Source organism: Podarcis tiliguerta (genome assembly GCF_965153285.1).
Source record: "Podarcis tiliguerta genome assembly, chromosome: 2".
Lineage (NCBI taxonomy): Eukaryota > Metazoa > Chordata > Lepidosauria > Squamata > Lacertidae > Podarcis > Podarcis tiliguerta.
In genome coordinates, this window is record NC_139535.1 from 69,979,725 (window position 1) to 70,004,053 (window position 24,329).

General features: G+C 42.8%; 1 protein-coding gene across 4 annotated transcripts in view; it reads left to right on the plus strand.

Moving 5' to 3' along the window:
• Nucleotides 1–24,329, plus strand: part of SH3RF2 (SH3 domain containing ring finger 2) — a 79,128-nt gene that overhangs the window by 39,230 nt on the left and 15,569 nt on the right. For 3 of the 4 annotated variants that reach the window (XM_083427090.1, XM_083427088.1, XM_083427089.1), the window contains 3 exons: nucleotides 383–478; nucleotides 3,362–3,679; nucleotides 23,778–23,872. In XM_083427090.1, the coding sequence (XP_083283216.1) occupies nucleotides 383–478; nucleotides 3,362–3,679; nucleotides 23,778–23,872 (509 nt within the window). The remainder of the gene's footprint in view (nucleotides 1–382; nucleotides 479–3,361; nucleotides 3,680–23,777; nucleotides 23,873–24,329) is intronic. The other variant, XM_083427091.1, reaches the window with a different exon arrangement.

The following is a 24,329-nucleotide window of genomic DNA, read 5'->3' on the forward strand; positions in this document are numbered from 1 at the left end:
CTCCAGAACTAACTGCTCCTCCTAGGATAATATTGGTCTCCAAACTAGAGGGACAAAATAATAAATAATAGTTATGCTTTTATTTGCTGCCTTATTATTGATATATTTTTTTAACATAAAAAAGGTTGTATACCACCTTGAAAAACAAATAGGTGAGATTTAATAAGCCACACTGGGGAGTGCCTTCTTGACTTTGCAATGATCATTAAATGATGCACTATTTCATATTTTAATGATATAAAGGCCAAGGCTAGCATGATTCATCTCTCATTGTGGTACAAGAGACAAACCCATTCGTTATCACAGAGAAGTATGTTGACAACTGTCTGTTGTTGCTATTATTATTATTATTAATACTGATGCTATTCCTATTGCCTTTCAGGGTGATATAATTACTGTCATCAGCCGGGTGGATGAGAATTGGGCAGAGGGCAAGTTAGGCGACAGAACTGGAATTTTCCCCATCTTGTTTGTGGAGGTAAGAACAATGTTCTGAAGCTACTTGGGGAAATAGCTGTCAATGCCTGTACATGTACTACATGTTCTCAGATATTATCTTTATGAGATCTAACAGACAATGGCTTTGCAGGGCCAGCACAGGGAGGAGAGAGGCTTCCAGTAAAAACAAGCCAGGCTTCTTGAGGCAGTTCTGACACATCCATCCATTGGAAGGGGGAAGGGAATAAACAGGGGACAGGGCTGACTGAGGCTCAGCTGACTGGGGAGTTAGGACGAGTCGGTGGGAGCAACCTTAAATAAATAAATAAATAAAAGCATCTGTCCTGTGCTCTCAAGGCAGCTGAGGGGTGGTGGCAGTGAACTACGTGGACTATTTCCAAATTTTGTATAGAATTAGTAAGGAATGCTGCCACTTCTTTGAGTTCAGTCACATCTTTTCTCCAATAACACTACACATGTGCATATTGATAAATACTGGGGGGCAGGGAGGGTGGAAGGTAGTAGAGAGACCAATACCGATGAGCCCAGGCATATGGTTGCATCAAGATTCTCTGTGTAGTGTGTGACCAATGCATATGGGCTGTTTACATATTGGGGGTCATAATATAGCAAATACTCGGTCTTAATGAGATCAGTGGCATCAATATTATTTTCACGGGTTGGGCTGTGGAGTCCATACACACACCAGCCAAACAAACAAACAAACAAGCAAACAAACAAACAAACAAACAAACACACCAAATATTGGTGGAGTCATATGTAAAGATCTTTCCTTCCTTCCTTCCTTCCTTCCTTCCTTCCTTCCTTCCTTCCTTCCCCCCTTCCTCCCCCTCCTCCTCCTTTTTGCAGTGGCTTACCAATACCCACATATGCATCAGTAGCTGGGGTGGGGAAAGACACAAAATAGAAAGTGAAAGCTACAGCAAATTGTAAGTGCTGCAAACTGGAATTCAGAGGAGTGAACCCCTAGAACCAACTGAGAATTACACTACTGCATCTGATTAAGTGGGTCCTAGTCTATGAACGCTTATGGCACAATAGGTAATGAAAGTGCCACAAGACTCTGCATCATTTAACCGTAAAGACAGTAACAAATACCACTGTGTTTTCTAACAGTATCATCTTCCTACCCCATCCCTACACACACACACCTGCCAGTTTTGTTTTACATTATGCCCAAAGAAGCTTTCTGCGTGGGGTTGATGGGAGTTGTAGTCCAAACACACGGAGGGCACCAGGTTGGAGACCACCAAAGAAGAAGAAGAATAAAGAAATGGGAATGTCCACTTATGCTAGCAGGGAAGGAGATACTCTAAATCAGGGGTAGGCAACCTAAGGGCCGGGGGCCGGAGGCAGCCCAACTGCCTTCTCAATCCAGCCCATGGACGATCCACGAATCAGCATGTTTTTACATGAGTAGAATGTGTGCTTTTATTTAAAATGCATCTCTGGGTTATTTGTGGGGCATAGGAATTTGTTCATTATTTTCTTCAAAATATAGTCCGGCCCACCACATGGGATGGTGGACCAGCCTACGGCTGAAAAAGGTTGCTGACCTCTGCTCTATATTCTCTTGGTATTGGCATTGTGTTCATCATTTAAAACTTTAATAAAATGTTGTTGTTTTCTTAATGTGGACAAAACAAACCTAAGGTTGGAAAACTGAAAAATTGAGAGAAACCAAAATTGACAGAGCTAGCCATCCATAATCCATAAGTAACATTTACCTACCTTTTTAGCATAGACTGCATACAAAGTTCTTGCCTGAAGTGTTCCAGCTCTGCCACATGCCAAACAGGAAACTTCCTATGTAAACACACTCCAGAATGTCAAATAAGGCTGCAGAATGAAATGCATTCCTGCCACAGGATAGTTGGTAGATAATATTAGATCTCATGACTACAAGTCTGTGTCAAATGCCAACTGGATGAATATCTCAGTGCTTATCGTTATAATGGTACACAGCAGGCAGCTAAGCGATTTGGATGTAAAGATTAACTACTATGATAGAAATAGAGGGCTGTTTTCAAATGAGGGCTGAGTCTAGCTGTTGTCAAGGGCAACTGGTCCCATGTAAAAGCTGTTTTCTTCAGCTTGGGGTGCACAGTCCCATTTACATCCAAAAAACCCACCCCTGTTCGTTTATTTATTTAATTTATTTTCCTCCCAAAAGAGTCCAGGGTAGCAAAAATAATGTGATAAAAAAAGAACTTTAAAACAACTCCAGTGAAATATCGCAACTTAAATGGATTGCTGGTAGAGGAAGTAGGTGCCAAAAAGACAACACAGATTGTATTTTAAGGGGAGGAAATTCCAAGAGGCAGGTGCCACAACACTAAAGACCCAATTCCAATATTGTGTGGATTGGACCTATTCATAATATGGTATTCACCTGCAGAGCATAGTGATTGACTAGGTATATATGGGGTGAGATGGCCTTTCAGGTATCCAGATACCTGTTGAAGCCTAATAACTGCTTCTCAGTGTTATTCTTACCTAAGACATAGAAATCAGGCCCAACTCTAGACTAAGCTGAGACTGAGTTCATTTGTATATGCATTAGTTCTGTGGGGAAATGCCCACAGCCTGGCTTTTCAGGGATTTTGGCAAGATATTGTGAATGCTCAGCCCTGTGTCCAGAGTTCACTGCATCCTGCAAAGTATTTGAAAAAATAGATTGGAGTAGAACATGGCACATCACAATCACAATGCAATCACAATCGCAGAGCATTTCCAAGTCCACTTTGCGAGGTCAAACCCTACACACACACACATGCCCTTCACATGTCATTAGCATGTAGACAAAGACTCCAAAGCAAGCATTTCCTGGAGTTGTTGGCTTTGAATTCTTGGGCTCCTACAACAGCAAAATCTCATCTCCCTATTTTCCCCCTTCTCGTAGCCAAATACGACAGCACGGCAACTTCTTCAGACAAGCAAAAGTAACCAGTCCTCCCAGCTGAAATATGGTTCACCTTTGCGAAAATCCTTGCCCAGAACAAAGGGCACAGAGTCACCCACTTTCTCCGAATCGAGAAGGAAAAGCATGAAGCAGTTCTCTATCACAACAGCCTTAAATACGCTCAACAGGATGGTCCATTCACCCATGGGGCGGCAGACTCTAGACATCAGCACTCCTGTGCTCATCAGCTCCAGCAACCCCTCAGTGACGACCCAGAACCATGAGAAAATAGAATTCCCATACAGCACACCTGTTCAGGTAAACCCACATTCATTCTTTTTTAGTGTTGCTTGTAAGGAAGATGCTGGGAGCACTAAGAAAACAATATGCATACGATTAGACACTGTACTCTTCAGAGAGGACTGTTTGTCTTTGGGAGTTCCTCTTCCACACCATTTCGTTTATTCATCTTTGGGAGTGCTCATTGTGGTGTGGGTCACTATGCCCCCACTGCCCTCATTTGATCTCTTCATGTCGGTCGAGGGTGGATAGCAGATTTCCCACCCCCATGAGTGAGCACTTCCAAAGACAACGTGGGGGAGGAAAAGTGATAGAGGAAGATAGAAGATAGGTGTTGCACATACATTGACTGTCTTCTGGGTTGCCACCTCCACTGAGTTTTCTGGTTTTACTTTATGTGGCTTGTAAGTATCTCTGGAATTTGGAAGCCAGCTAGGATTGAGAAGGAGGTGGGGCCCAGGAGAAGGTGATAGACTGGCTGGCTGGGCAGGAAGGCTTGCTTGGCCCAGTCTAGACCAGTGGCCACCAGTTCACACCTCCTGTATGAAGGGATATGTGCATGGGCTTAATCGGGCACAGAGTTGAATTCCAGTTGAATCCAGTTGAATTGGGCAACTGGATTTAATTTTCAGGGACAAAGCTGAACTAAAGGTTGAGTGCCGCCCAGCTGTAAGAGCTGCTCAGCAATGACATAAGCTTGTTAAGTATCCTGTCTTGGAAGTTTTTAAACAAAAAGCTGGGTAGAGTTCATTATCTCAAGGACTTATTGTATTAGATTACACTAGACAATCCATTTGGGCCTCTTCCAACTCTGTGAGTCTTTCACGGAAATAAAGGTGTATTTAGATGACCTGTTTATTGAGCATTCAGCCTGAGATGTTTGCAGGGAGATTAGAAAATGTTTGCTATTTAATGAGCATTTATTCTGATTTGTTTGCATGGAGGTTAGATGATGTTTCATCGAAGCAAGCATTTTCCCATACTTCCCAATCCATTTCCCCATCAATTTCCTTATTGTAAAATGTTCAATATTTGGAGGAAGTTGGTTTGTTAGACAATACCTCCCAACCAGCTATTATTGTGCAGTGTGAATTTGCTGGTAGTATATGATTGAATCCCACCTGAAAATAGTGGCTGTCTGTAAGTGTCCTAAGTTGCACTGGAATCAAGGGGACTTACTATCAAGCAATAGGACATATTTTGCAGTGTGCTGAAAGTCCCTTAACTCCTGTAGAACCAGCTCATCCTGCTACATACCTTCATATACCTCAGCATAAAGGTTAGCTGACTAAGAGTAGGGCAACACAAGAACTACTCATTCTTCTAGATCAGTGCTGATTTTAAATTCTTAAAACCACTAGAGCAAGAACAATAAAGATTAAAGACTCAATTTAAGACATGTGTGTGTCAGACAAAGCAGGGGAGGGGGAGGGAGATAAATCACCAGCATTAACAATGCCCACAAGACAATGTGCCATCCAACAAGTAAGACACTTTCCCCCCTCTCTTTCATTGAAATTGAAAGTTCTGCCTTATGAGTCACTCAAGCCGCCAATGATTCATAAAGGAGGAGCTGAAATAAAAGGCTAATACTCTTCATTCATTTGTGCTCTTATTTGTTATTTGACAAGACTGGAAAAATGAGGATGGAGAGAGAGAGAGAGAGAGAGAGAGAGAGAGAGAGAGAATGAAGATTACGTTTGGAAATGAGATAGTCCATTATGGTGTGAAATAACTATTTGGTTCACATTCCCTACATCCCCAAACAGTAGGAAGTTCCAGAGCAGCCTTAGTAGGACCACTGTACTAAACCGAGCTGAAGAGTTCAGACTTAACACCCTAAAAGGCTGAGGAGGAACTTCTGGTTCTGAGGTATTTAATGTGCACCTCGATTTCTTGATATTGCTTACAAAAAGAAAATGTGAAAACAGAGTGATTGCCGTATTATTCACTCTATAAGAGGCACTTTTTCCCTCCTAAAAAGTAAGGGGAAAGGTGTGTGCGTCTTATGGAGCGAATGCAGGCTGCGCAGCTATCGCTGAAGCCAGAACAGCTGTTCTGCTGTTCTGGCTTCAGCAAAAGCAACGCAAAGCCTCTTCAACCATATTTGATTCAGAATATTTTTTTTCTTGTTTTCCTCCTCTAAAAACTAGGTGCGTCTTATGGTCAGGTGCGTCTTATGGAGCGAAGAATACGGTATTTCATTAAGCAGTCATTGGTGTTGAGTTTCTTCCACCTGTTAAAAAACTGATAACCTGGTTTTTAAAATAATAATAATAATAATAATAATAATAATAATCCAGAATAAAACACAATATGCTGATGGAAGTTCTCCCGCATAAAAACCCCCTGCATATAATGCATATGTGCCTCAACTTCTCTAAGTAGGATAAATGTTATAATCCTTAACTCGAAATTTCCCCTTTCAGCACAGATAAAGCCTATCAAAGTCTTTAGCCACATACATGCATTTTCCTTGCTGCTTTGGAAAACAGTAAGTAATGTTATTGTGAAATAGGACTTTGGGTGTGTCCTGTAATGCTTTCAACAGTTCTCTTTAGGCTTCTTTAGACGTTGAGCCTGGCGACACGAGGACACTCCAGTTAAAATTAATCCTCTGAAATTGATAGTACTGGGACCAGGGAACCCTGCTTTCAACCCAGAGATTCCTCCACCCCATTGCCTCTAAAACTGCTGCTGAATGAGGGGAAGGGGCAACCAGGCCTTCTTCTGCCTTCATTGTCCTGTCAACTATGACATGTTACCAGTGAGGCATCCCTCTCATTACTGCAGGGGGGGAAAGGAATGACAGGATCATGGGTAGAATAGACAGCAGAAGCTTCAGCTCCCAATTCTCTCAATTCAGCAGCCGTTTTAAAAGTAAAGGGTTGTTTTTTATTCCATGTTGCAACCTGGCAACTGTTCCTAGAGGCCAAAGATACAATGACTAAAAATGACTGTTTTCCTTGAAAACAACCCATATAAGTGGATGCCTTTCATTCGCTAGAATAATGCCAGTGACAAGGCTCCAAAGTCTGGGGAAATTCACATCCTATCTTTTTCCGCCCAGAAAAAGCCCAGATGTTATCAGTGAACAAAGGATTAAGTATAACGCAACTGGCTCCCAAAGAGACACGTGGATTGCAACAATCCAGAATCTAGTTTGCAATTTATTAATCTGTCTGAGAGCAAATTGTATGCATTGCTCATAGACGTAATGCCAGTGATCAGATTCCGGGGCGGGGCATAAGGAGCCCTAAATGAAATCCATAAGCCAACTCCCAACTAGTCCCCTACGCCTTTTGATTTAGCAAAATCACCCATCCATAGTCTCAGAGCCGTAGCTATGGGGGGGCTAGCCAGTACTTTTGCCCCAGGTGAAGCCTCCAGGGGGCTCCACTGAGGCTCCTAGCCTGTCAGCCATTTAACTACATGTGGAGCAGCTCTCCCTGCTCTCTTGCTATTCACACTGCTCTCAAGAGCCCTTAAGATATTTGACTGCTACCTAAGGTGAGTTCACTGCCTCTGGTTAGACTGCCGCCCTCTCGTAAGCCAAGTCGCAGCGTCATCTCCCGCACAGCTTCTGACTCCCTAGTCAGTTGTGGGTGAAGGTCCCTCAGTTTTCTGCAGACTCGCTCCAATCCACTCCTCCCACTGCTGCCCAGCTGGCTGATGCTGCAATTTCCCAAGTGCCTCGGTCCTAATCCTACACAATTGCACTCCTTTCCCATCTGTGTGGCTGGGCAGGAGTAATAAGTCCTCATTTATGTCCTGTTACCATTTTCAAGGTCCTAAAAATATAAAATAGCCCTGCTGCATTAGTCTTCTCTAATCCATCATCCTAGTCTCTGAATGACTAGCCAGATGCTAATGAAAAGGCTACAAGCAGGACCTGAATGCAGCAGCAGAGGAAAATTGCTTCCAACAGTTGTGGAAGAACATAGCCATTGTGGCTAGTAGCCATCAATAACCTGCCATGAATTTGTCTAATCCTTTTATAGCTCAGTCAGGAGAGCATAAGATTCTTAATCTCAGGGTCATGAGTTCAAGCCCTATGCTGAGTGAAAAATTCCTGCATTGAAGGGGGTTGGACTAGTTGACGTTGATGGAAAGATCAGACCTCCTTAACTGGGTGAAGTCTTATGCCTCAAATATAAGCATTTTTATTCAGAAGTAAGTCCCACTGAGTTCAATGCGACTTACATTCTGATATGTGCTGGATCATTCTCAGTTTCCATTCTTATTATTATATTTATATCTTAGCACTGAGGAGAGCCTTTCCTGTGGGAAGTGCTTGACATGCAGAGCGCGGAGCTGTGGGGAGAAGTGGGGGGCTGCCTTTCCTTAGCAATATGAAAAGGGGGGAAACACGCAGACACACATGAAACTGCCTGATTCTGTCTCAGGCCACTTGGTCTCTCCAGCTCAACCATCTACAAAAAATGTGCTCTGGAGTAAAAGGCTCAGAGGGACTTGGCAAGTTGGCATGCTCTTTACTGCTTTTCTATGGGAGGGGGGGGTGGATGGTTGGCTTGGTACATATTACCACGCCTGCCTGCCTAAGAGGAAAGGGGCTGAAAGAAAATGCAAAAAAAAAAAAAAAGTATTAGAAAGTACAACTTTGTATTCAGATAATATATTGCCTACTTTTTGTGCCCTTTAAAAACAATTGTGTTCAGGTGTGTGCGCATGTGGATGCAAACATTGAAGGGGGGGGAGGCGAACTGAGTATTTGTGAAAGAAAGCCTAGTTTCGCCTCTGCGTAGCCTTCTAAAACAGTGGTTTCTGTTAGGGGCTAGTACAAATGATAGGCAAGCCAGGACCCCTTTGCTCCCTCTCTCTGTAATTTGAACACCCTGCAATACTTTTGCCTAGGTAGGCAAGCATGCTGGTCACTGAAAAACAGTAGCTATCAGCTTTCAGTCACATCAGTGCTCTTCTAAAGCTGAAGTAATGACATTAGATTAGAACAGGCTGCAATGAACTATTTTGCCACTCATTAATCCAGGATGGAGATTCACAACCGAGCTATACATATAATGAAAAAGGGATGGGGAAAGAGCTGCTAAAAAGATAACACAGAGGAAAAAGCCAGCTTGTTGATGGCATATGCGAGATGATGATGCATTTCACAAGACTCTAATTATATAGCAAGAGACACATACTTCCCTGAGCTTTACTCAAGCTTTGGCTAACCATATTTATTAATTTGCATGCCTTAACTTAATTACAAATATTTGCTCCTTACTGTCATTTTAGAATAAAGCAGAAGGATGGTAAAAGAGGAAGATTTTATTTGTTTTATTGTTTTATTGCAGTCATTTCTTGACTTGCAGATAGAAAATGAAATTATAACAATACTGGCTTTTTGGCCAGGGGAGGGGGAGAGAAAGAATATACCATATTTTTCGCTCTATAACACGCACCCGACCATAACACGCACGTAGTTTTTAGAGGAGGAAAATCCGTAGGCATGCCACCCATAGGCATTCCCTCCATAACACGCACAGACATTTCCCCTTACTTTTTAGGAGGAAAAAAGTGAGTGTTATGGTGCAAAAAATACGGTATATAGTGGCTCTGTGCCAAGGGTCAGGCTGCTGCAGTTTATAGCAGATCAACTTGAGTAGTGCTCCTAAAGGGAACAAAATGAATGAATGCAGGTCTGGCTCTTTCCCAGTTGGAAACTATTGCACTTCAAAGTCCTTGTTGTTTCCTTCCATGCCAACCTCTCCTTGCTCACTCTCCAGCAGCCACTGTGAGTTATCCAAGGAAGGAGACTGGCAGCAGCAGCCATAGAGAGGCAACCAGATGCTGCCTTGCCACCAGTGCTAAATTTATGTATAAGCTAAACAAGCTATAGCTTTGGGCCCCACTCTCTTGGGGGGGCCCCCAAAAATTAAAGAAAAAAACCCCTGGATGTACATTTCCAAAATATAAGCTAAAAACAAATAAAATAAAACCTACATACAGCAACAGTGTTTTGTGTTGTGTAGGCTACTATGATGTAAGTACAGTGGTACCTCTAAATACGAATGGGATCCGTTCTGGAGCACCATTCGTATCTAGAGGTAAATGTAACTAGCGACGGCACGTCTGCGCACGCACGCATTGCTTTTCGCCACTTCTGCGCATGCACGTGACGTCATTTTGAGCGCATGCGCATGCGCAAGCGGCAAAACCCAGAAGTAACGTGCTCCATTACTTCCGGGTTGCCGAGGACCGCAACTCGAATGCCCTCAACTCGAAGCATATTTAACCTGAGGTATGACTGTAATGGGCCCTACCTGCTTGCCTGCTCCCTAAGATATCACTAGTTTGCTTATTTCTATGTATAGGGTACCTACATTCTGCACATGCAAATGGCTTTAGATATCTATTAGGTCCATAAAGTACCATATAGCATATATTCAACACATAAAACAATGACAATTTGTTGTTGACAAAGGACAGCTGGACGTACAAAGGGCCCCATTACCTTCAGTAGCTTAGGGCCTCATCAAACCTAAATCTGACCCTGCTTGCCACTGCTGCTTGGGACCAGCGCCAGCTCATTCTCCTCCCTGAGCTTGGCAGCGGCAGCACTGGCAGGGGAAATAGGGACATTCCAAAATCAAACCAGAAGCCGGGGTGGCTTCTGGAAAATTAGGACACATGGAGGGTATGAAACTAGTAAAACGTATAGGAGTTCTGCTGGGGATTGAATGGAGGAGCTGGAGGGAGACAGTCACTTTTTTGGCAGAATGAGCTATGAAATTCACCCAGGAGATGCTTCTAAATGCCTGCTCAGAATCCTAACTACCTCAGAAATTAATAAGGAAGCTGAGTTCCTGAAGGCACCCAGGAGGTGTTTGGCCTTCAATGCATTCCTGAGCTTTGGGTGTGGACCTGGTAATTTGCTTTTTGTGCTCTGGTGAGTTGTGAGGCTCTCAGTTTCCCCAGCATCGTAGCTCAAGTCTGACCACGTTGATGCCAGCTTAATGGAATGAGTCCTTTTGGCTCTTTTGAGAGGTTAGTTTTTCCTTTATAATAATACAATCCTTTATTTTTAAATGCAAATATTTTCTTTTAAAAAGCAGGGAGGTATGATTACACAGTTTTCTGCACTGATAGAAAAAAATGGAATAAGGAGCTGATATGATTATTTCAACTGAAAAGAGAATGCAGTGGTACCTCGGGTTAAATACTTAATTCGTTCCGGAGGTCTGTTCTTAACCTGAAACTGTTCTTAACCTGAAGCACCACTTTAGCTAATGGGGCCTCCCACTGTGGCCACGCCGCCAGAGCACGATTTCTTTTCTCATCCTGAAGCAAAGTTCTTAACCCAAGGTACGATTTCCGGGTTAGCGGAGTCTGTAACCTGAAGCGTCTGTAACCTGAAGTGTATGTAACCCGAGGTACCACTATACATTTCTTTGTCTAGTCCCTGAAGCGTAAGGCTGGTCAGAATTTGTCTTGACTGTTGACTTATGTTACTTTCCGGAGGAAATTCTGTGCTTGGGAACATTTAGGCTGTAATCCTGTGTACACTTATCCAGGAGTCTGTCCCACTGAATTCAATGACATTTTCTTCTGAGTAGACGGGAATAGGATTGTATTGCATGCTGAATTCAAAATGCAGTCACTGGTTCATAGACAACAGGCTCCACTGCAAAGAGCTCATGTGTGTTTCATGTGTATTTGATTTATCATCCTTCGGTAGATTTTACTTTATTTGGATCTGTGCAAAAAAGGGGTTAACTCATTTCCACAGTACACCATGGGTTAAGTCTCATCCAGGAGATTATATTAAATATAAATATAAATGAAATGAACTCAAACATTGGCTATATAATGATATTTCTTATCTATCATAATCACTGTTACTAGGAATCAAAAAATTAAAAAAAGAAAGATAAAGGAATGCTGTTGTATTGTGAAATCATGTTATTAAATACAGAAATACCACATTGGCAAGGGAGATGGACTCTGTACATGCCCGTTTCCTATATTACAGAAGATCATAGTTCCTAATTAAAAATTTTGCACTATACCTTGTGAAGTTCTACTACTCTTAGGCCATTTTGAACCCCTTTTGGATCCTCAGGTCTATAGTGGATCCGAATGAAAACTTGGTTTTGCAGGAGTAAGAAGACACAGAACTAGAATGATCGGGGAGGGGGAAGAGGGTAGAAGAGGTGTAGCTTATCATGCAAAATTCCCTATTCTATACTACCATTTAAAGAATGATGCAGCACCCTTGTCTCCTGCCCACCTTAAATTATAGTTCCTTGCCAGCTATCAAATTGGTGCCACATAGTCTAGCTTCTGCGCTAGTCCTCAACCTGTTTACTTAGAAGTAGGGAAACCAATGGAACTTCCTTTCATATAAATATATGTAGGACTGGAATGGGGAACATAATCGAGCATAAATTCCACACAGAGGGGGTTTGACAATAGCATACTTAGCTGTACTTACCCTGTTGAAATGCCACCGCTAAATTCCAGCTTTCATTCAAAACAGAAGCTTCACTTGCATGATTGCATGCATGAATAAGGGTCTAGAATGAAAATGAAAAGGGGTGGAGAGGGGACCTTCAGCATGCATATTAAATTTCATTATTACAATCCAAAACTCATACTTTTCAAGAGGAAGGGGAGTTACCTCATAATTTCTTAATCTTTGGCCTCGGCAGTCCTTTTGTTTAATTAACACCAGATGCGACTCCATTATTTCTGCCTTTGGCTCAACAGTCCCAAGGGTGGCCTCTTGCAAACAACCATTTGTTTTCTGATTGGAATTCTCCATGCAGTTCGGCCAGCTGTCACATCTTTTCCCCCAGCTGTGGCGAGCAAAGGAGGCAGATGAATATGCTGTGAAACTGTCGCCTGACACCCAGTTGCAAACTACAAACTGTCTCAGAGGGACTTTCAACTGTTCTCCCATCTCGTTGGCAAGGGCCAATTAGCCCTTTATAACAAAGTCACCTGCCTATAACCAAGACCTTCCACTGTAATTTGCCCCAAACTGCTTTCTTTGTCACATTATCGCTGGGAAAGCTCTGATAATACTGGTCCGACCCCTGATGTATGGGATACCTGCCTGCTGCTCACATGCCAATAAAGTTGCAGCTCCATTCGAAAACTTGCACACTCAGTTCAACAGGACACTTTCACTGAAATGCTCGTAGGATGAACTTCCAGGAGCTGGCCATGCTCAATTCTCTGTGTGTTTACTTAGAAGTGAAATCTACTAAATTCGGCAGGGCTTGATCCCCAGGTAAATTGCCCAAGAATGCAGCCTTAAAGGGTTTTTTTTTTGCACCTCTTTGAAATGCAAATAAGCAACCTACATTGGCCAGATGTTCATTTGCATTACAAATGCCTCTCTTCCTCTCTCTCTCTATTCTGTATGAACAGTAATCACATATTCACATAAATAGTACAGGAGAAATTAAACCTCTGTGTATGAAAGCCACCTCAACTTGTTTGTGGTATGTGTGCTTGGAGGCAAGAAGCAACTACATCAGATGTACCATGAAGTGTGTTCTTGTCTACAAAGGTTCATGTAGGATTATGTTAGTTAACCTGCAGTCCTAATGGGACTGACTTCTGAGTCACCAAGCATAGGATTTCCCTGTTAGACTTGAGATGCCACCAGACTTTCTCTTCTCTGCTGCAACAGACCAAGGACCACTTTGACAAGTACAAAACACACCTAGAGATGTGGATAATAAAGGCATACATGTATCAGTTATTGAGCGTTTTTCTTTAGATCAGCATTCCTGTGTGTGCTACATATGGAGTAAGCTCCACTGAACTCAGGAGGACTTTCTCCTGAGCTAAAATACTAAGTATTTTGACACACAATCCACATAAACTGGAGCCCAGGCTTTCCCCAGTTATATATTTATCCATGTGTTGTTGTTTTTTAAGCATCTGATTAATATACATGCTTTTTTATAGCTGATGAGATATATTTGCATTTCCTGCTCTTGTACCTGAGTGAAAAACATCCAAGATGCTAAGTATTTACACTCTTCTGCAATACACAAACAAACCTTTAATAAAACTGAGGATGTAGGACTCACCCTTTAATTATAACGAAAGGTTGTAGGGTGTAATGAGATGTAAATGGGCTAAAAAAAACCAGTTACGCTCATGGTATCTTCTTTTGAGTTTTCTGTTCATTCTCTAGAGGGCTGCCGAAAAGTCCTACGTTTTTCTGTGGCTAAATAAAGCAGAAAATAAGCTCAGAACAAAAGGTGTGGGTGACAGTGTTACAGTCATCCTGCACGCTGTGTAATAATATCCTGAGTAACCTGGGGGGGGGGGGATATGTCCAAAACAGCTATACTCTCTCTGTGGGACTGGAAGTAAGGAGGGAGGAAAAAATCCTCTCTCAAGATAGGTGAGGCTGTCATTTAAAGCCCTAGAAGTCAACATGTACTCTCTGCCGCAGGGTGCCACTCCTCAAAAGATGAAGCTTTGCTCCTATAAATGATAGAAACTGCCCGAGTCAGCAACGCCCACAAGTCTTTGGCTTTGTCTGTCTCTCTCTGTGGCAGCTGCTCACCTCTGCACTAAAACCAATTGCTTTTGAAAATACTGTAGTGTGGGTTTTTCTTTTCCCTTCCCTCTTTTGCAGCACTGCTTCATTGTTCTGTACACGAGGAAGAGGAGAAGAGACCAAATTAATTTGGCTTACTGAAAGAAACAAAAGGGTTGGCTTGAGTTAATTTGGGTTTGTGTCCAGGGGAAAGACATAAAAGTCAAATAGGGATAGGCGTAAGAAATGATTGTAGTTATTATTGATTGACAGTTATTATTTGCCGACAGGAGGGATACACTGTTATTATTGGACTTCACTGGGACTTAGCTTAAAACATGCCTTCCATTAGGGTCCTTTGCACCCCTGGCAAGGAGCAGCATCAGCACACACAGACACCTGAAAAAACATCACTTTACCACAACAGCCACATTAGAAATTTCTACATTTGATGTGACCCAAGTACTTGAAGCACCTAGAATCAGGGTGAGGCAAAGCAGGGTGAAAAAGATTCACTTGCATTTCTGTTGCTGTGCAAGGATGGGAAGCTTCTCACACATTTGATGTTGCCGGGATAGCGGTGGCACATTGCCACACACATATACATCATACACCCCTTGGTCTGATAGGTGTTTTAATTTTGCATCCCTCACCCAGGCCTGCACCCCAGTAGGGACTGGTTTCGCCAACCCCTAGGTATGCCTCTGTATTTCACAGACAAAAATGGAGGCATTCCTGAGCATGAATGGGTGGGACTATGAATGGTGCCTAGGAGTCCAACAGCATGACCTGATGGACAGTGGTGGGACCAATACAAGGCAAACTCAAATGCACCACATGGAAGAAGCCTCTTGTATGGTCTGTGGATAATAATAATAATAATAATAATAATAATAATAATAATAATAATTTATTTATACCCTGCCCATCTGGCTGGGTTTCCCCAGCCACTCTGGGCGGCTTCCAACAGAACACTAAAATACAATAACCTATTAAACATTAAAAGCTTCCCTAAACAGGGAATGATGTCTTCTAAAAGTCTGGTAGTTGTTTTTCTCTTTGACATCTGGTGGGAGGGCATTCTACAGGGTGGGTGCCACTACCGAGAAGGCCCTCTGCCTGGTTCCCTGTAACCTCACTTCTTGCAGTGAGGGAACCACCAGAAGTTCCTCGGAGCTGGACCTCAGTGTCCGGGCAGAACGATGGGGGTGGCGATGCTCCTTCAGGTATACTGGACTGAGGCCGTTTAGGGCTTTAAAGGTCAGCACCAAGACTTCGAATTGTGCTCAAAAACATATTGGGAGCCAGTGTAGGTCTTTCAAGACCGGTGTTATATGGTCTCGGCGGCTGCTTCCAGGCACCAGTCTAGCTGCCGCATTCTGGATTTGTAGTTTCCGGGTCACCTAACACAATAAATGCTTTTCTGTTGACACAGAGGAAGCAGGAACTGAAATTCCAAGAATAAGTTGCTTCCTGAATATTGGCAGATAAATATTTCCCTGGAACATATCTCTGTGGCTATCCTGGCTGAGTTAGAACAATTGTTGGAGAGTACCCCGCCCCCCCCCCCAAAAAAAGCCTCTAAATTATCATACTTTGTGGTTAGTGTTTATTAAATGCTCAGTGCTTAAGGTAGCTCCAATTATTGTTTTCAGGTGGTGACTGCCAACAGAAATGGAATCAAAATGGTGCCACTGAGAAACAAGGGGAAAGCATTAGCATACTCAGGGTAACTCCTAGGTTTGCAGAATATTTATAAAAACTAAAGAGGCAAAAGGCCTCTCCAACCCTCACCCCTGCAAAAAACTACAACAGTCCAATGAGGAATGCTGAATATCAGTAGGAAGTAGAAAACAGGGGAGAACAGCTTTGTGCTTGAGCTCTTTACAGCTTATAGAACCTTAGAAAAGGTCATGGCTAACCAGCTGAAATAGGAGTGCTTCTGTTAGGAGGTGAGGTACCTCAATTTGCTTGTCCCAGGTTCCACTTCTTAATTCTGCAGCTGATTTTTCCCTTATAAATGATCCTCACTGTCACTCTGAAGAACTAAGGAGGAAGAACAGAAGCTGAGATACTTCCCCCCAAGTGTTCTGACTCTTCTCATCACTGGCCATTGTATTTTTTTATTTCATTTTTTTACTTTAATATTTTTTGGTGTTTCATTTCTATGTAAAGAAAACAAACATTTCGCTGTCGGCCCATTCAAACAAAGGAATGTTCATCTCTTTTATTTTTAAGTGATGGACACCACAAAGCTTATCTGCCCTTCTTCAATAGTGTCCTGCCATTTTATGTAAAGGCTTGCTATTGGAGAGAACAGAAAGCATAAATCCAACTGCATGTGTGGCTGAAACATTCTGCATAATCCTCTAATAATTCAAACCCCACTGAAGCCACTGTAGCAATTGCAGGATGGTTACAAGAAGTGCCTTCAATTATCTTGGATGCAAAATGTAGTGCAGGCTGGCTAATCTTGCCTTGCTCCAAGTTCAAGAGCAATGCAAGGGGAGATTCACAGTTTCCCTATTTTGTTACTGCCAGTAGAGAAAGTGGTAGGATTTGTGACTGAACAATAAGCACTTGCTTCAAATGCCAGTGAGGAATAAATGCACCAGCCTGATAATTAAGCCACATATTTTTGAAGCGATGAGAGGCAAAGGTCCAAACTTCCAACTACCTTGGCATTAGAAAGGGAGGCAGAGAAGAGAGAATGTGTGCAATATATTAACTCTGGCTCCGTGGATAAATTCCACTATAATTGCTTTTTCTCCCCTTTTCTTTTTTTGCTGATCTGAAATTCTTAAGTATTTTCCATTACTGGCGATCTCTCTTCACTCCCTTTTCTGAAAGCAATTCAGAAAAGTGTGTCTCCTGAATTTCTCCCTACTGCAGCAATAGGCAGTGCTGGTAGGATGTAAATGTCAGACCAGAGCAAAGGGCCAGATCAGGAAATTAGTAAATTTGTGGGCACAGGAAAGGAATTAGGGTGGAGGAAGAGTGCATTGGGAGGAACAAGGAGGAGACAACACACAACAATATCACCCTTTATGAAACATGCCTGCCTTAAGCATTGTAATCTTTAATCCTGGGAGTGTATCCACAAGTGTTTCTGAGGATAATATATTTATTATGATCCACTGTGTCAGGTACTTGTAGAAGGTCGTTCTTCCAACATTACAGTTCCTGTCCTGGAAACTAAACTTTTTATCAGGATTCCAATAATCTCCATGAGTCACTTCCATATAACCTACTCCTTGAACATTCATCTTGATTTCTTGGCACATAGTTTGTGCGGAGGTTAGATGTTGTTGGCTATTTATTGATATCCCCAAATGTGGGGTTCTTGAATGTTTCTCCATCTGTTTTCCCCTTCACTCTCTCACATGCTGCCCCTGAATACACATTCATTCATTCATTCATTCATTCATTTGCAATGCTCATAAAGGCTCATACAGGCCCTACTCATGCATGCCATTCACATACCACTCTCTGGCTACTCATGCAACAGCCACAAGCAAACAGTCTGCCTACCCATTGACCAACCCTTGGACAGTTTCTGCCTCCTCCCTCCCCTGCTGAACCTCTCCTACCAACAGCACTGTCACCTCATTTGATCCTAGACCTTGTGTTCTAAGGACAAAAATTCACATAACAAAGCCTTGGCTTCTTTAAAATTAAAAATGGTTAAACCCCTGAAAAGCAGCTGTAGGGGATTTTGAGTTGAAAAATAGCGGGTTGGAGATAAGAATAAGCACTCCCTGTCCTCTGCCACTCCTCAAAATTGCAGCTTCCACAGACTGCTTTTCAGTAAAGAAAGTTGGGGCTTTGTTACAGGCGGTTGTGTGCAACATGTAATTTAGTCCTGAGCCTATAGTAAGGAGGATTAATTTAAGTCAGCTAAAGCCAAAGAACGTACACCCAACAGTGATGGATATTTCACTTTTTTGTTGAGTCTATGTCGTTTGGATGGTAAAATGGCAAAATCACATTTTTGGGCAGATCTGTAGCACTCTCGTGTGAAAGAGGACATGGCTGTAGTGGCAGGCATTGCCCTAAGCACCCAGGCTTTCAGTTGAAGAGAGCCTGATAAGCAGTCGGCTGCAGGCTGTCTTACATTCAACTGGGTGACCTGCAAAAGATCCTTCTTCCATGCACCCTCCATGCTTACTAAATGTGTGAAGAGACCTTGTGTGCTGTGTTCTTTAATTTGCTACTTAATTAGTCTACAACCTTGCAAAGATTGTTCAAAGCAGGCTTTGCCTTGGGCAAGAAGACACATAGAAAATAATGCATTAGATTGGATCAATATGTGTTACGTACAATCCTTATGGAAAATATCATGTTCCAGTGGAATCTCCCCCCATCACCACCCACCTCCATAACAACACTGTACTGGGTAGTAAGGGCTGCACTGGACATGTGCTTAATATACAGCAGAAGTGGGGGAGCCCAATTCTCACTAGGCCTGCTGTCTTGTTACATTGAGCACACGTACTGTACAAGGTGACTCTGCACGTGTGCCTGTGTTTGCGTGAAAGAATGTATATGGTACTTATTGATTTGTACAACTCAGCTATTGCATACTCTGGTACACAAACTGTACACTTGCTGTACATTATTTGTGAGTACCTGTATGAGTGTACAGTTCAACTATGTGTGTGCACAGGTACACAGAACATATACTCATGGAATGTAACATGTGTACACCATTGTGAAAGTGGCAAGGGAGAAGGTGAGGGAGCCTTATCTCTCCAGTCCCCAATAACAAGCAGAATGAATATTTCACATGCACACACACACACACACACCTGCCTTACGTGAAAAGTCCCTGTTGATTCAATTGGGACTTTTCCCCTATGACTCCTCTTTCTAGTGGGAGGGACCTCCACTCCAATTACAGTGGCGGAAGTGAAGAGATAAGCTTCTGCTTTCTCAGGACTGCCATTGCAGTAAAATTGCATTGGTTAAAGCGTGGGTAGGCAAACTAAGGCCCAGGGGCCAGATCCAGCCCAATCACCTTCTAAATCCGGCCTGCGGATGGTCTGGGAATCACGTGTTTTTACATGAGTAGAATGTGTCCTTTTATTTAAAATGCATCTCTGGGTTATTTGTGGGGCATAGGAATTCATTCTTTTTTTTTTTTTCTTCCAAAATATGATCTGGCCTCCCACAAGGTCTGAGGGACAGTGGACCAGCCCCCTGCTGAAAAAGTTTGCTGACCCCTGAGTTAAAGAAAACCAAGATACATAGCTGTCTCCTATGTTTTCAGCACATGGTGGCAAAGGAATTTCTCCTCATTACAATGGTACCTCGGGTTACAGACGCTTCAGGTTACAGACTCCGCTAACCCAGAAATAGTACCTCGGGTTAAGAACTTTGCTTCAGGGTGAGAACAGAAATCGCGCGGCAGCGGTGGGAGGCCCCATTAGCTAAAGTGGTGCCTCAGGTGAAAAACAGTTTCAGGTTAAGAACCGATCTCAGGAACGAATTAAGTACATAACAGAGGTACCACTGTACATGGGAATGGTACCAGAGTACCACATTAACCAGGTTCTGGCTGCAGAAAGCTGGTGTGCATTTTAATAGCCAACTACATTTCTTGTGTACTAAATTACATCATTCTTTAGTCAGAATTCATTGTAACAGGCAGTCTTTGTACTGAGTGGGTGTTGTTTTGCTTTGCCATTTATACAGCTTAAGCTTTCCTAAAGCTTAAGTTCACAAAACAAACAGCAGCAGTTCATGAGGTGAGTAATTGCTGAGGCCCTCTAGTTATCTGCTAAATGTTTGTGGTAGCCCTGATGGTTCTATACGACCTGCATTTCCAACGGGCATTTTCTAGGAAATTTTTATTTGATTTAGCTTCTTCTCAGAGACCCACGCCTGCCTGTGTCTTCTCTGATAAGTTAACTGTGCTGTTCAGTGACCATTCGTCTCTCGAGGCAGGCAAGCAACATCAGTTGCTGCTAAAAGCTAATAAAAAAAAATACAGGCTGGTTTTGCAGACAGCTTTAACACTGGGATAAATACAGATAAGAAAATGAGTGACATGAACTCTTGGGCTGATTACCCTTCTCTGCTGGTTCCATGCAAATAAAAAGTGGATTAGAGGCTGGACTACAGGGGGTATTTCCATCTCTTCCTCTTTTTCTCAAGAGACATAAGAGAAAAGGGGGCTTTATTGTGAATATCCCTGTGAGGAATCAGTAGTTTAGTGGCTTCAGCAGAGACAGGCAAGTGCATACACCAGCACTGCCTTCACCCATGAGATGGGCAGTGGAATTCAAGGTGGAATCTCCAAGCTCATGATTCTCAATTATGACCTCTGCAATCTCATAAGGGTATTTTACAGTGCCTTGGAGTACCATGTCCAGTTCTGGGTGCCACAATTTAAGGAGGATATCATTAAGCTAGAACATGTGCAGAGGAGGGTGACCTAAATGATCAAGGGCATGGAAACCAAGCCTTATGAGGAACAGTTGAGAGGGTTGAGTATGTTTAGCCTGGATAGGAGACTGAGAAGAGATTATGATATGATATGATATGATATGATATGATATGATATATGATAGCCATCTTCAAATATCTGAAGGGCTGTTGCAAGACGGAACACGCTTGTTTTCTCCTGCTCTGCAGAGTGGGACTCAAACCAATGGCTTCAAGTTACAAGAAAGGAGATTCCAGCTAAACATCAGAAAGAACTTTCTGACAGTAAGAGCTGTTCAACAGTGGAACGGACTCCCTCAGATGATGGTGGACACACTCCTTCCTTGGAGGTTTTTAAGCAGAGTTTGGGTGGCCATCTGTCATGCATCAGAAGCTATAGACTCTCTCCAGCATAAGAGTTTGGTGCTGGCATTGCGGCTTTGGTGCTGTGCTTGACCAGGGATAGGCATTTGAACTACTCGCAATAGGCACAGGAGGTGGCCCAATTCCTGTGTTGGTAGTATAAAGAACAACCAGTAATGCACTTGAAGAAAATGACTGAGAATAACCTGTGGCAATGATAACCTGGTCTCACTCTAAAATGCTGAGTCATTTTCTTCACCAGTGAAAACCATTCTGTATTTCCAGCACTCAGGCAGAAACCCATCTTGATAATCCAACATAAAACAGTCTCTGCTTATTTGCCATCACTGTCTAAGCTCTTTCCATGCTTATTTCACAATGGATGATCTTCACTAGGAAGCTACTGAGGAATGTGGGATGAGAAAGGGCTGCCTTAGCAGTTATGCAGCTGAATAAGCACTAAAGGCCTGAAGAATTCAATATAATGGATGTGTGGGAATTTTGCTGCCTTAACCCTTGTCAATTACAAAATGCTTTACAGAACAGGAAAATGCTCAACTCCTCTAAGTATTTTAGGTTTGCTTGCTCAATCCTACAGTGCTTCTTAAGGCATTAGAACATTGCAATTGACATAAGGGTGGGATGGGAATGTGAAAATCCATTAGGAAAGGAGATGGGGAGGGCAACCAAAGTTGCTTTTCTACACCCTCGGTTGCAATAACCTATTACTGGAGAAAATCATCTGTTAATGCACTCTTTAATTTCAAGATAGAAGGGAGAAAGAAAGAAAAGAGGAAAAACAAGGCATCTACCTCAAGTGGAAAAGGCATTTATGTTGGCTGAGAACATATAGCCTGCAATATAAATGAACTTTTCTTGGAGATTCCTGCTGAAATTTAATGAACATGTTTCTTTGTTCACTCCTCCAAATAATCATGTTCCTTGCTCTCATCGTTCCACATATCCCAAAGGCTTATAATTCATAATTTATTTATTTTTTTAAAAAAATAATCCTAAATGGTTGTCAGGGAACTGCCATCGGAGCTGGAGGCGGAGAGAAGGCTCCAGAGGGATGGCGGAGAGGGTCCCAGTAGGGAGAGAGGCAGCCCATCCGCTGGGGAAGGAAATCAGCGTAACACCAGTGGAGAAGGGGGGCAGATGGGGGAATCGGAGAGGTGGCTCCAGGACTCCTCGCCGGAGACCAGCGGAGAAAGTACGAGTACTCCGCTGCCCACACACTCTTTGCACAGAAGACTTCCGCGCAGGGAGACTAGGAGGAGACTGGGCGTCAAACAGCTTTTATGCTGGAAGAGGTTCAAGAAACGCCCACTGACAGAATCTGCCAGCGACTGAGGCAGCCACGAAACTTGAGGCTGTCCAGACAGAAAGGGTTCAACCAGGTAACCTAGCCAGGAGTGGCGGCAACTTACGCACGAGCAACCCCTAGAACCATTACAATGGTGTTGGGAAATTCCTGGTTTGCAGATCAACATCATAATGATTTTGAACCCAGCCCATGTTTTCTGGATGATAGCATCAGGACTCCCGGTCATGGCAGCAGTCAGTTGGAGAGAAGGGATGCAGTCCAGTTTTCATTGTGTTTTGTTTTGTAAAGTCACTTTCTCAATCATGATATATTTTTCACTGGCCTCAGCATTTGAGCAACATCCTTAAAGCTAATCATGGAAGAGCCAAACAGGGCAATGCAAATGCTTAATATTTTTCTTTCCTAGCACAGAAGCAAAGGCAGTAGCCAATGAAATATAGGCAGTAAGCTGCTTGGGCAAGGGCCTGTCTTTCTTGGGCTTATGTTACTCTGAAGAGTGCAATGAACACTGGTAGTGTTATATAAATAAAAACTATAATTTCATATAAGGAACAACTAGTAGGAGCAGTAGACCCTGAAGAAATACACTGAAGTACCCATACAGGGGGGAGGAAACCCACTATCTGTCTTAATGCAAAGAAGTCACTTGGATAAAACTACTTTCTGAAGTGTATCCTTATTGTATTTGTAAGAAGAAGTGAGTTGTTGTTGTTGTTGTTGAAACATAAAGAAAGCATCTTTATTGGTAAGAACTACATCTTGGAGACTGGGTTTGAAGAGTAAAATTCCATTAGTTTGGGAACTGAAGGACTATATCAGCACACACAGCTCTCTGATTTTTAGCTAAAACCCCTCTTTTAGCAAGTGGTCTCTCATTTCATTTTCAGCCCAAATGTTGCTCAGGGCCAAACTATGGTACACATGACAATGTGTAGGAATAGATGAATATAATTTTCACTCTTTTGCAGCTTTTACAAATAGCAGCCAGGGCATCAAATAAAGACTGGGACTATGGCATGGGGGGGGGTTAGTCTCCTTCACTGTTTTCCCAATAAATACACACACAGAGAGAGTTGCTTGTGGGCATATGTGGCACAATCTTGTGCTTAATTGTGGCTTCTCCAGTGGATGCATATACATTGATCAGCATAGGTGACAGACTGGAACCTTGAGGGAAGCCACATTTCAAGTCTCTCAGGGATGACCGCCTAATCCTCATCATCCCAGACATGAGAAAACAAGCCAACCAGTCGAACGTGTTTGTTGCTCCATCAGTGACTAAAAATTTAAAAGCCCCATTAAGACATTTGACCGCAGAGACAGCAGAGTGAATCAGGATTCTTCCATTTAACAGGATGCACTGCTTTGCCTCGAGGCCTGTGGCTTGTGGGTTCTTGATGTTCAGGCACACTTCCTTTGAAGGGAGAATATAATAAAGGCGCTGATTTGGATTCTTTTATTCTTGTTTACAGGTCAGCACTTCCTATTACTCGGCCCCTGGGCCCCTGGGGCAGCCGACAGCCATTGTCACCCTGCCTCATTTACAGGAACACCTGCCGGTGAATATGTACGTAAAACTAAGTCCTTATTCATTAGGTGGGTAGGGCCTTTGGCTAGGGCCAGAGATGTTGTTGCCTAGCAACCATGCCACATGCTGCCAGTCCCCCATCCCCACCCGCTCACAGGAGTAAACGAATACAGAAAAGAGGATGAAGAAGAAGCCCTTGTGGGGTTACTGTCCCACAAGCACCAGCTAAAATTGAGACAACTCTTTTTACAGAGATACTTCATTCAACTTAATCTGAAATTTAAACTGGCTTCTGAGAACCCCACATGGGCATACAAAACACTTAGCATGGGCCAGAAGATCAGTTTAAAATTCAGCTCCCAGAATTATGAGACCCATTAGTAAATGTGATCGCTTTTGAGTTGCAGAACCTGAAGAATCATAGAACTGTGGGGTTGAAAAGGGACCACGAGGGTCATCGAGTCCAACCCCCTGCAATGCAGGAAAGTTTTGCACA